At 33.3% G+C, this 13,675-nt stretch overlaps 1 protein-coding gene across 1 annotated transcript; it reads right to left on the reverse strand.

The window, feature by feature from the left end:
* Nucleotides 1-468: 468 nt before the first annotated feature.
* LOC107430131 (disease resistance-like protein DSC1) lies at nt 469-5,408 on the reverse strand. The gene is made up of 5 exons (XM_060817958.1): nt 4,672-5,408; nt 2,909-4,109; nt 2,514-2,828; nt 1,312-2,415; nt 469-1,206 (listed from the first exon to the last, which is right to left on the reverse strand). The coding sequence occupies exons 1-5, from the start codon at nt 5,196-5,198 to the stop codon at nt 562-564; spliced, it is 3,792 nt and encodes a 1,263-aa protein (XP_060673941.1). The 5' UTR covers nt 5,199-5,408; the 3' UTR covers nt 469-561.
* Nucleotides 5,409-13,675: the final 8,267 nt, after the last annotated feature.

A 13,675-nucleotide genomic window follows, 5' to 3' on the forward strand; every position in this document is an offset into this window, starting at 1 on the left:
ATTTTTTATTTATATATTTGAACAACTTTATGGCACTCATAAAGATAATAATGTTTAAATAAATTCGAACGGATATATGCAATAGAAACACGGTATCCCAAGTCCAACTCCATGACCAGAAAGGATAGAGAGGACTTTTCTAACTGTTGTGATGCCTGCATAGCTCACTGAGTTTCTTCGTAACCTGAAACTGAAGACAAGTAAAATTGAGGATAAGCAATATTCACTCCATATACATGAAACATTTGTAAACCTACTTTTTTTTTTTTTTTTTTTGGGTGACAAGTAAGCATTGTCTTTTTTAGAATCATTAAATGAAAGAAAATGATATATTCTTTTGAAATTACCTTGCAATTTGTAAGATTGGCTTACAAATTAATATAATGAAAATACCAGGAAATGCATTTGAAAATAAGAATACTAACTTATACAATTAATTTTGTGTTTTTTAAACTGATTTACCTTAGCAGTCAGAAAATAGACTTGATTTTCTTCAAAGTAAATCTTAGGAAATAATATCTCTGTCTTTAGCATCCAAATGCTCTGCATTTTATTCACCAACTAAAATCCACTCGTCTGTTTGAATTTCTTCAAATGAATTGTAAGATGTGATTCATCATCGTCTTCTTCCTCATGAGAGCAAGAGCTAAGAAATTGATCACTTCCACTTGCATTAGAACATTCATTATCAAAGTCTTGTCTCTTTCTCTTACTTTGAATAGTTTCTGCATTAAATTTCTCTACATCTTCCTTGTTTACGAACCAAACCCCCCACTTCTTTATCTCAAAATATTCACTGCCCAAGTTGACATGTTTCTTAACATTAGAGTCAAAGAACGAAGGCCAGACATGCAAAGAGGCTTCAATGCTGCAGCTAGAGGGCCAATTTGGTTTAGACAATTTCCATGTTGGGACATACCACATTAATACGTGATCTGAACATTCATTGTTTGCCCAAAACAATGGATTTTCATAAAATTCATAAGGACTGTCATCACCAATGGCTTTGAGTATACAATTAATTTCAACGTCCGCATAAGGTTTAATTTTTTTCAGACAGCCAACTACACAGAGAGCCAAACCCAAGAAGTTGTCATTATTCCAAAATGGAGGAAGCATGATTTTCTGTGAAGTCCCCGAAGTTTGATTGCTGAACCACTTGGGGATTTGGTTACCCGGATAACAAAATTCGACTTCGGGATTGGCCTGTACCATAGAGTAATTGGAAATTGAGTACCTGGATAACAAAACGACTTGTTAAATAGAATTAGCTAGGGAGAGAGAGAGAGAGAGAGAGAGAGATAAACATACAGGTCGAAGTATTTTAAAAATTGCATAATCAGCGATGATGGTGTTGCATGTATCCTGATTCAACTTGTGACAGCCAAAGAAGTTAGCAAATCTTTTAGACATTGTGTAAAATGTCTGATATTTTCTCCATTGAGCAATTTCTGATATTTTCTCTAGGGACTTGGAAAAATCAGAGTAGAGTTGGTGTTGGAGTGCAGGCCTCCAATCTGATACTTTCTCCAGTGACGTGCAATGTCTTGCATTCACGTCTGTACAAAATAATGGAAGATCCAGCGATTTCAAGCTCTCACAACGTTGGACCTCCAATGATATCAAAGCAGGAGGCAAGGGAGGCAATTTTTGAAGTTTTGAACAAAATCCGAGCCACAAATACCTAAGTTCCCTTAAATTACACAACTTGTCTGGGAGAAACTCTATTTCCCTACAACTGTACAGGTTCAATGATTCAATGGAAATTAGATTCTCAATCGACTCTGGTAACTCTTTAATCCCTGCTCCAGATATGACAAGACTTTTCAAGTGTTCCATAGGCTCTAAGATTTCAGGAAACTTTTCCAGTTTTACACAGCCAGATAGATCTAGTGATTGAAGAGATTTCAGCTTGCAAATGCTGGTTGGAAGACTTCTAAGTCTTTCACAATCACGCAAATCGAATTGAACAAGACCAAAGAGACTCCCAATTGATAAAGGCACCGCTTCTATTGGTGTCCCACTCAAACGTAAAACTGTTAAATTCATTGGAAACTTTTGACAAATGTGGACTCCAGGTGAGGAGAGAGACAAAATATTGTTTCCAAAACTTTTGAGAAATGTCAACTTCTGCTGACAAATGTTGCTCAGAAAATTCTTAATGCCTCCACACTTTACAAGGTCCAAATACCATCCGCTGCTTGAAATCTCTTTAAATTCTCTAAGTTTGGAGCAACCATTCAAATTTAGATAAGTAAGCTTGTGAAGATTTTCAATACATGGAAAAACTTGAACCAAACTTGTACAACTTTCTAGATTTATACTTTCCAGGTTCGGAGCCAGGTGAGACAGATGTGGTATTTGTCTAAGGAGCTTGGAATAACTAAGATCCATCCTTCTTAACACTGGAAGAGACTGTGACGGAATGGGGAATGAAAGGACTACAATTGTTTAGTGTATAATCATGTAATTAACAATTAATACAATAGAACTAAGTTGAGAGTTAAGCATACCTGAACTTCATGATTCCAAAGTTTTTGAACATGGCTGCCACGTAGTATCAGTTCAACAAGATTTTCAGGAGTAAAATTCGATGGTAATGATTCCAAAGGGTATAAATCCCAATGGAAGTAATTTAGTTTATCAGAAAGATAAGAATCAAGGCCTTTAAGAAGGTGCAGTTTGACCTTGCTATCACCAATATTATCGTCACAATAAATTTTGAGGATCCGTAGATTGCACATCTTCGAAAAGGCTGCACGACACACTTTTACATGTCTAGTCATTTCTGACATGTTGAATGATATAATTTCAACTGCTATAGTTCCCTACAAATCAAATGAAAATTAATATTTAAAAACTAATATATCAAAGTATACAATATAAACATGCTTATCGACGTACATAAACACCTAATAATTTGCTTCTTGTTAATTAAAACAATATTTGAATCATTTTTAGAAGGATCCAATAACACATTTGCACTTACAGTATTTCTTTCCAATACATGGCGAATTTCCTTAGCATCCCAAATCCTACTACGATGACCAGGTTCTGTATGTCCATCACAAATAATTTTCTGACCCATTTGTTGCAACAAATCATGCATTCGTAGCTCATTGTCTTCTGAATATCTATCGTAGTCAATTAATGACTTTTCAATGAGATCACTTATTCCTACTTTCACCCAGGAATTACCATCATCTAGCAAGCTTTCTACATGATCTCTAATAAAAGGCCCATTAAATAGACATGCAATGTCAAGAAATATATTTTGGGTCCCTTTATCTAGTCCTTCATAACTAGTTGCCAGCACATTTAAAATGTTCTTGTCTGGAAACTTTTTAAACTTATTTAATGCATTTTCCCACTTTTCTTTGCTTTTGGAATTAAGGAAAGAACCCAAGACTTTAAGAGCTAATGGATTTCCATCTGCATACATTGCCACCTTATTTAACAACATTTCATCATCTACAGGAGGAGAATTATTACCAAAAGCATGCAAACAAAAGAGCTCAAGAGATTCAATGTGACTTAATCTCTCGACCTTGTGAATGTTTCTATTAGCAACTTTCTTAAGAACTTGCACATTCCTAGATGTAACTATGATTCTACTTCCAGGAGCAAGCTGATCATATCCTTCAACTAGAGCTTCTAATTGGGTCCAATTATCCACATCATCCAAAACCATGAGTACTTTTTTATGCCGAAGTCTGTTAAAAATACATGGTGATGCTGCAAATGGGGTACCCATCTTTAGAATAGCTTTATCATTTAATAATTCAGAAAGAAGCTTCTTTCTCAAACGATTTGGTCCACATCTTGCATATTCTTCCCTAACATTAGAAAGAAAAGAGCAACCTTCAAACTGAGAATATGATAACCTTTGATATACAACACTAGCAAGGGTGGTCTTACCAATACCCCCCATGCCCCAGATACCTATAATACGAACATCTATTGAATCAATGGATAATAATGAATTAATTTCCTTGATATTTTTTTCAATTCCAACGAGCCACCCCTTGTAATGCTCATTTGAAGGTTGGAATTTTCGCAATTTCAATGATATATCTTCAACAATTTTTTGAACTAACTTAACCTCGGGACTACATAAATGAAAAAAAGAAAAGAAAAGAAATACAATTGTTAGAAACATAGGACCAACACCTTGATATAAATCGTATTTGAAGCAAAAAGTAAAAAGGAAAAAAAAAAAATAGAGCTACTTTATTTAATTATTAACATTATTCAATTTTTCACTCTCTATATATTTATTTAAACTTTTAATATTTATCACCATTGGAACCCTGCAAGTAAACATTTAATAGTAATCATTTAAATTGTAATTTAATATGTAGATTCTACTGATAATCATTAACATTTTTTATTTACTTTGGTTTTTAGTGTGCCTCAACTAAAATAAGAATATGATTATATTGTCTGATTTTCATTATTGTTCTATTATTTCAATGTTATTTATTATTGTAAAATTAATGGAATTTATCACTAATCTTCTCTCATTCATTCAATTTTTTTGACCGTTCACTCTAATTGAGAAAATGTAATTAAACCTCTTAGTGATAATGTTTTATTATATTGTTTGTAAACAGCGACATACAATAAAAAATTGCTTGACTATTTTATACTACTACTGGTAATAATCAAGACAGAAAATTAAAATACCTGAAATTCTTTGCATCCAACCCACATATATTGGATGTTTCTGTTAAAGCAGCCCTCCATTCATGCACCTTCTCCATTCTATCCTTGAAACGTTTGCCATGTGCATCAAATGCAACTTTGTAACTTCCCTCCTGTTTTCGTACAACTGATGGATCTATGCCGTAAAAGATTGGCATAATGCTACTCTGCTTATTTCTTTTCTTGCATTCAAGTATATGCACGAGTTCATCCAAACACCATGTGGATGAAGCAAAATTTTTAGAGAAAATGATTACCCAAATCTTCGATTCCTCAATTGCTTTGCAAAGTGTGGGTGAAATTTCATCGCCTATCTCAACTTTATGATCCATGAAAGTTAAGATTTGATTTGCAGATAAAGCCCCATAAAGATAGGTAGCAAATGTATCACGGGTGTCTTCACCTCTGAAACTGAGAAACACATCATACTTTTTTGGAAATTTATACTTTTGTTGAGGATAGATTGCTGAAGAATCAGGAGAAGAAGAAGCCATATATATAAATTTTTCTCTCTCTCTCTCTCTCTCTGTGTTGGGATTACATAATTTCTACATTAGGGAAGGGGAGATGACTCAAAACTATAACATGAAAGGTGTAGGTCTGAAGGGCTTTACCAACTAGACCAACCTTATTTGCTAAGAAGAAGCCATGTTTACTATTGCAAATTAAAAAGCTTCCTTAGTGAAGAAGGTCAGAAACATAGATCTATATAGATAAATGTTATAAACTAGATCCAAAAAAATGTTTAAACTCTTTCCAATCCTTATGAACCACAAGGAGTTACAAAGTCAGCTGTCAATGCCGTCTGCCTGTGAGTTGAGGAAGTCAAATTGCCTTTTATTATTGTTATTATTTTTGCGCAAACGATGTCAAATTGTCTAGGCTTTTTTTAGGGAAAAATAGATAACACCACCTTTAACTTTCACTAAAGTTTGAATTTTCTATCCGAACTATTTTTTGTTGCAATGTCCTCCCTAAACTTAACATAATATCAATTTGCTCCCTTTTTAATTTTTTTTTTTTTTGGTTAGCATTTGGAAAAATTGATTGGATAATATTGAAATTGCATGCTTATATTAATAAAATATGTCTAGAAAAAATTTTATTTTGATCAAATTTGATACAAAGTATAGATAATACTGATAAGTATATTGTTTTAGGTTTATTTTTTCGGCAATTTTGTTCAAAAAAATTTTTTTGTTTTTTTTTTTTTGTTTATGACATATTTTATTAATACAAGCATGCAATTTGGATATGAGCCATTCAATTTTGCCACATTCAAACTTGAGGGAGGAATTTGCTAAAAAGTTGAGGGAGGACATTGCTTAGAAAACAAAAAAGAAAAGTTTGGGACGCAAATTGAAACCGAGGCGAAAGTTCGAGGGGGTATGATGTAAATATCCCTTTTATTTACAGGATTATTAAATTGGGGTCGTTGAAACGTAATTTGCAAGTAATCTCTTTTTTCTACCCTGAAAACTGACTTCTTTTTTAAATAAATAAATCAAAAAGTAGACCACATCCAAATACTTTTATTTTATTATTATTATTATTATTATTATTATTATTATTATCTTCCAAATACTTTTATTTTATTATTATTATTATTATTATTATCTTGAGAAAGCCACACGCAGATACTTGACACAGCAAAACCCAGAAATTTCTCGGCTGTTTCATAGACATGTAATTTCTTTGAATTGGGTTTGTTTACACTTTTTAAAATATGACGATTGAGAACTACACCTTTTGTTTTTTTTTTTTTTTTTTTTTTTGGGAAAGAAAATCCAACAATACATTAATTATTTAAGAAGCAAATACAATTATAGTTCAAAACTATTGATTAATTAACAATTATAAGACTCTGCACAAACTTATTTTAGCATTGCATTATCATGCAAAAAGTAAGAACTTAAATATATACCTTGTTTTACAAAAAGAAAAAAAAAAAAAAAAACAGAAAAAAGAAAAAGAGTCCTTATATACCTTGTCTTATTAAAGAATCGTATCCATTAGGTAGTATATAGGTACTCTTTAATTTTGTCTGCAAATTATGTAAATTAATGGTTCAAAGTAGTTAAAGAAATATTTCATATTGATAATAGAAGGGAAAAAAAAAATAAAAGAAAAGAAAAAGAAGAAGAAGCGTATTCCAATGCCAATATCACAAAGATAACAAAAGAGATAACTTTTAGGCTTTGTTTGTCCCCCTGGAAGAGTGGAAGGAAGGAAAAAGATAGATGAAAAAGTGAAAGGAGAGAAAGCAGGTTGGTTGTTTGGTTAAGAAGGAGAAGAGGGTTGATGGAAAATTAAGGGATGGGATTTTCATCAAAAATAATCCTTCCATATACTGAGAGATTATTGGAAGGAAAACTATCCAGGGAAAATAGGTTGGTTGTTTGGTTGGAAAGTTAAGACAAAATAGCTAAACTTATATTATCATGGTTTATTGACTCAACTTTAGTTAATCTAATCATTATGTTTGTCTAAATATTGACAATTGTATGTCATAGATTATAATTATAGAAAGATCTGAAAATTATTTTTTTATTTCACATTGTAAACTGATCGTGAGGGTATATTAAAAAGGTGAAAAACAATCAGTTGTAATATAGAAAATATATCTAGAATGAAATAGAAGAGCCAAGGTAGAGCTCCCCTGTTTTCGGTTCTCGACTAGTCTCCGAGAAGTATCGACAAAAACTCCTTCTTTCTCTATATACTTCGAAGTCTATCGAAATGAACTCTTCCTCCCCTGTTTCCTCTTCTTGCCGTGAGTGAGTTATAGACAATACATTTCCTGTTATCTTCTTCCATTGCAGGTCATACCTTGCAGTCAAGACAGCCAACAATACAAAATATGATCATGCTCTTCATTGTTCTCTGTTAGAAGCCTCTGCTATCTCTCTGTTTTTTGAAATCATATTGAAATCTTAGGCTCTTTTTTTTTTTTTTTTTTTTTTTTTTTTTTTTTTGTGTAGATGTTGAAGCAATGAGCTTATTTTAATTTATGAATGCTCTGTTTTATCCCCAGATTCTCTTTCCACAGGAAACTGAGTAATTCTAGGACATGAAAGAAATAAAACGGGACACAGAATAAAGAAAATTTACATTCTCACCACTTGAATGTCCTTCAAGTTGAAGAAATGGAAGTTTGAAAACTTGTAGACCCATTTAACAAGGCTCATTTATATGAACAAGTTTCTAACGGCATATCCAAATTACCAATTGCTGGGTTAGAATCTTTCTGTCAAGCACTAGTTGAACTCTGTAAAAAGTTTCTATTAGAGATTGATACATACTGGTTACAATAATGTAAAAGTTTGTTATTATAAGAGATCCCCCGTTTGCCTATTTTACATACAATGTCAGGAACACATTATGATCTGTGAAATGTTCTAAAAGATTTGCAGCCTCTCAATGCTTATGAAGAGCCTGGAATATGTATTAAAAACAACATAATGTTCCTTAGAGACATGTTCTGCTAAAAGCATTAAGAGATCAACTGCTGCAGAATCAGTTTATTTATCTTTACAAATCATCAACAAAGTTGTAGTTTGAAAATTTTTATTGAGTAGTATTTAGTAAAAAAAATTTTATGGAACAAATTAAAACCAAGCTTCTTCAGGGTTGACTTTAAGCATTTCACAACTGCCAGTTCTCAGAGGCACAATACTTACACGATTTGTTGGGATTTGATCGAGTTCGCAGACAAAATTCTTACACTTGAGAACATCTCCATCTTTACACTTCGATAGCACTCGAGCTGCTTCTTCTTTTGTCATTACAAACTTTATCCGAATGCCTTTTTTCTCTTCTGCAGGGCCACGACTTCTTCCCCCACTGAGTTTCTGTACTTCTTTCTTGACCAATGCTTCTAAAACTCCAAGGAATTTGTCTTTCATTAGCTTCTTTGGTGATGGTTTCTTCCTTGGCTCATATCTGTACATAATGTTTGTGGCATTCGATTTCTTAAATTCCAGTATTTCATCTAAGGAAATCTTGTTGAAGAAATAAAGAACAGAGTTCAACATTTCTAGAGGTATCAAAAAAAAAAAAAAAAAAAAAAAAAAAAAAAAAAGAGAGAGAGAGAGAGAGAGAGAGAAGGTGATGATTAGTGGGATTTGAAGCATGAGTCGTGGAGCGTGTATATTATATGTACATATATTATGAGTATACATATGCATTAGGAACAGGAACAAACATTTTGGCATTGCCCGGAAATAGTGTTTTGCTAGTGATGACCAGCAAATAATCTCTGTTAATAATTAATAACTCAAGCATCCTAGAAATTTACAGTCCCAGTGGACCTCAATAAGAATAAGAATATCAGGTTTTGTTACAATGTCCAGAATACCTTTGGAAAGCAAAAAGACTATCTGTCTAGGAAGCTTAAATAATGCCAAACCACATAATAAGAGCTGTCCAACTTATCTGAGAAATTCACAGTTTTGGTGGATAATAATACTTGTTTTGAACTGTACTTTTAGAGAAAACGCCATCTCGTCTAGATGGCAATCGTAATAGAGCCGAAAAACATATTTAGCATGATTTGCTGAGTTTGCATGAGTCACATTTCCTAATTTGTATTCTACTTTATGCCAAGAGAGAGATAATTACTGGTTCCATGGGTCTTCACTTTTTTTTTTTTTTTTTTTTTTTTTTTTTTGTTGTTGGGGGGGGGGGGGGGGGAGGATATGATGATCTGCATTAATTTTGAACAATATTCTGTTTAATTCATACAAAAGCTTAAGTTGGATTTTGGATATAGCAAGCTTCATTATAACATGTTAATATTCTGCATTAATCTGAAGAATATATCCAAGGCATTTTTGTAAATCTTATATTAAGTGAGCTTAGTTCATTTATGAATCATCTGTTTTTATTTTGAGCTTTTCTTATCACAGGAAATTGAGTATAATTCTAGGACATGACAGGAACAAATTGGGACACATGGACTGAAAAAGAAATACCTAACCATTGGCAATTCTTTCAAGTCGAAGGAATGGAAGTTCCTGTCATTTGGTGGAGCTCTCTGTCAAGCACTAATTGAAATCTGTAAGAACCTTTTATATAGGAGATAGTTGATACATATTGGCTACAATACTGTAAAACTAGTTTTTTACAAGACTCTTCCCAGTTTATGTATTTTACATTAATTGCTGAAACACTACACTATCTATGAAATGTTCTGAAAGATTTGTAGCATCTCTCTGCTCTTTTTTGAAGAGCCTGACATATAAATTAACATCAACAAAATCTTTCTCGGAATCATGTTCTACTTCAAGAGAAATCTTTAACAGCAACAAAACCTTTTTTTCTCATCACAACTTTTATCCAAATGCATTCTTTCTCTTCCTCAGGGCCACGGTTTCTTTTCCCACAGAGTTTCTCTCCTTGTTATATATTCAGCCATGTTTCTGAAGCTGTTCAAGGAATTTCACTTTCATTAACTTAATATGGTTTCTTCCATGGCTCATCTCTGTACATAATGTTGTTTATAGATTGGAATCTTAAATTGTAGTGTTTTATCTAAGGAAATCTTGTTAAGAAAGGAAGAAAAAGCTGACCAACATTTCTTGGGACATAAGAAAAGAGGATAAAATGGTGATTAATGGGATAAAGAACATGAATATATATACATCATAGTCCTGATTTCTAAAATTGGGTGGAAACAGAAACAAACAGTTTGGCATTGCCTAGAAATCTTAATTAGCATTTGCCAGTGATGACTAGAGCGTTTGATTGATACCGTATGGAATGGAATAGTCTCTGCCCATATATATGTATTTATAATTTAAGCATCCAAGAAGTTGATGGTCCAAGTGGACCTCAGTAGCATAAGAAAGTCAGCTTCTGTTGTAAAAGTCTAGAATACCTAAGTTTTAAAGAAAAGTTGTCCAGGAAAGGTGAATAATGTCAAACAACATAATGAACGACGTAATAAGAGCTGTCCTACCTAACTGTGAATTTCATGGTTCCCGCACATATAATACTTGTTTTGAAATGGAATTAGTCAGTCACATTTCTCCATAACAATAAATATTGAAACCCTAAACTTTAATTTTGTTTTGAACAAGCCGAGCTAATATTGCAAAAAGGTATTTCATTATGCAATAAATAAAAGTACAGTTTTTTTTTTTTTTTTTTTTTTTTTTTTTTTTTTTTTATAAGTGTTTTAGGAGCACTTTGAATTTTTTTATTCCAAAAAAAAAAAAAAAGAGCATGGTATAATACACAATTTGATTGACGTGGGGTTTCTGTTTTAGAGAGAAAGAGACCAGCGGAAAAATTACATTAAAGTTGGTAGCTCCGACGGTAACTGGTTATATGTACACATATAAAATATTTCTAATATATTATTTATTATGATATTTTATTTTAATTACCAATAATATATATATATATATATCTTTATAAAGTGATCAGGTTGAAAATTTAAAACAACTTTGCATGTGGAAATGGTCTTTACTTTTTTTGACGCATGAGGAAGAGAGTTTTTACTTTTTTGACTTAAGATTTCCCTTCATATAACAGATAGAACAAATAAAAGTTGATATATGCTGTACTCTATTCAATTCTTGCCAATTATTTCATCCAAAAAAAAAAAGAAAAGAAAAGCACTGCTAATTACGTAATTGATTACTATCATTTTTCTTTAAAAAATAAAAATGAAAATTACGTAATGAGTCTAAAAAAGTTACAAAATTATGGAATTTGTAGTTAATTTCTTTTGTGGAAAATAATTAAAGTATGTATGGCATTTATTTATATTAATAATAATATCCACCATCACTTTTTAATTGGTGACCTATGCATATCAATATTTTTTCAAAGTGAAAGCACTTCCAAAATTCTTCCTCTCAAGCAAACACAGCCACCGCCGGGTACTCATTATACGTTCTAACATCAGCGTTACACCGGAGGAAAGGTGGAAAGGAAAGCCAAAAAGCCGTAACCATTACGAATCCAACGGTCAACGGCCCATATATAAATCCTGGTAATCGGAACTTTCACGTCAAAGCCCTTTTTTAAAACAAATCTCACCACCAAACAAACCCCATGGATGATGCAGAACCAAGTCACCTCCTACATCAGCTTCACAGAGCCACGTAGTATATTAGAGAAAATATCAATGGTTATATTCTGCATCAGTGTAGTGCTATAAGCTTCTGTTAAGCCGTGTCTATTTGTGTCTACTGGTGGTCCACGTCAGGAGCTGTTTACTTTTCTGTTAGAGGAGTTTGTTTTTTGTTTACTTAGCACGTGTTGTTTAGCCACTGGTTTAGTTAGTTAGTTAAGTCTCTATTTATATAAGTCTGATTACTATATGTACCATGATTACTCTGTTATTTCATTATTACAAAATAATAATACGAAACTTCTTTTTCTCTCTCGTTTTCTTCTATCTTCTTCTATCTCCTTCAACCTCTATAAACCTTAGGTTTTCTTCTGTTTCTTGTCTTGGTATCAGAGCCACTTTCATGGCAGAAACTCAAAACATGATCTTAACTGTCTCTCCCTTTGCTAATAACGTCATCAAGCAAGATGATTCCAATTTCTTTGCTTGGAAATCACAGATTCTGCCGGCCATCAAGGGTCATAGATTTATAAAATTCTTGCAATATTCTACATATGATTAGTACATCAAAGGTCAGAATCAAAGTCTTGCTTCTTCGTCATCCGATTCTCTCTCTTCTGGCTCAACAATAATCTTCTCTGCTCGAGAACCAGAAGATTGGGAAATTCAAGATCAGTTTCTTGTTGGTTGGCTCAAAAGTACCATTGATAGGAAGGTAATTGGGCATTTTCTTGGTGCTGATTCTACTCACAAGTTATGGACAGCAATAGCTAATCGTTATGCAGCCAAGTCTCCTAGTCGGGTTCTGCACCATCAGAAATTACTTCAAAACACCAGAAAGAATGATCTCTTAGTTGATAGCTACATTCTCAAGATGAAGGATTTGGCTGGAAATTTGTCTGCCGTCGGTGATGAAGTCACGGAGCGTGATCTGGTTTTATACATTCTTGGAGGATTAGGCTCCGATTATCAACCCATTACTACCATTCTTGAGGTATGGCCTGATCAATATATACTTGATGAAGTTCAACACTATCTGCTTTCTTATGAATCGAAGCTTGAAGAGGCTAATTCCATGGTTAATTTTGAGTTGAATCACAAAGCGGCTCATTTGGCTACTGAGTCTAGAGGACATTCTGTTCCCTCATTTTCTACTTCTGGAGTAATTGGCCATTCTAATTTGGTTTCCTTACTACCTGGTTCTACTGCACCTTCTAATTTACCTGTTTCTTTTGATAATGGTCAAATGGGTATGACACCTACTGGTTATGGTATACGTCCTTCTCTTGGTTGTACTGGTTCTGGCTATCATTCTTTATCTTGTCCTGGATATGGTGGTGATTTTACAAACCAAGTGTTTCATGCGGTTCAACAAGTCTAGCCCGTGGTACTGGAAACTTTTATAGAGGCAGAGGTAAAGGTGTTTATGGTCGAAATGGTGGCAGGTTTTCAAAACCTTCTTGTCATCTTTTGCTATCATCGGTTCAATACCAATTATATGGGAGGTGCCATATCTGCTCAGTCCTCACATTTTGTTTCTTCACCTCATTTTGGTTATAACGCAATGATTTCTCCATCTACTGGTTCTTCTGCCTCTACACAATTTCCTCCACCAGCTATTCATTTTCCTTCTTCAACTTCAACGTTTTCTAATATTGGACCACATACTTATCTTTAATCCTCACCTTTGCCATCTATGGGGTCTAATTCACATTAGTATTCAATGTCCTCTGTTCCCTCTCAGGGTCATTTGTTTGTTGTTCTTCAGATTTCAATCCTATGAGTTCTCAGGCTCCCTCAGCTTCCCCAACAGTGGTTGTTTCTGAAAAGCTTGCTGGAAATTGTCAAACTGCAACACCTTTGACTCTCACTGATCCATCGTGGTATCTA

This window comes from Ziziphus jujuba, chromosome 6 (assembly GCF_031755915.1).
Source record: "Ziziphus jujuba cultivar Dongzao chromosome 6, ASM3175591v1".
Taxonomy (NCBI): domain Eukaryota; kingdom Viridiplantae; phylum Streptophyta; class Magnoliopsida; order Rosales; family Rhamnaceae; genus Ziziphus; species Ziziphus jujuba.

Bases quoted from the DNA above. Each gene is read 5' to 3' on its own strand.
- LOC107430131 (XM_060817958.1), bottom strand. From the start codon at position 5,198: ATGGCTTCTTCTTCTCCTGATTCTTCAGCAATCTATCCTCAACAAAAG. The intron at 4,110-4,671 runs GTCTTGATTATT...TCATTTATGTAG, and splicing joins TTCAGGTATTTTAATTTTCT to TCCCGAGGTTAAGTTAGTTC. The intron at 2,829-2,908 runs TTATGTACGTCG...TTTGATTTGTAG, and splicing joins AGAAGCAAATTATTAGGTGT to GGAACTATAGCAGTTGAAAT.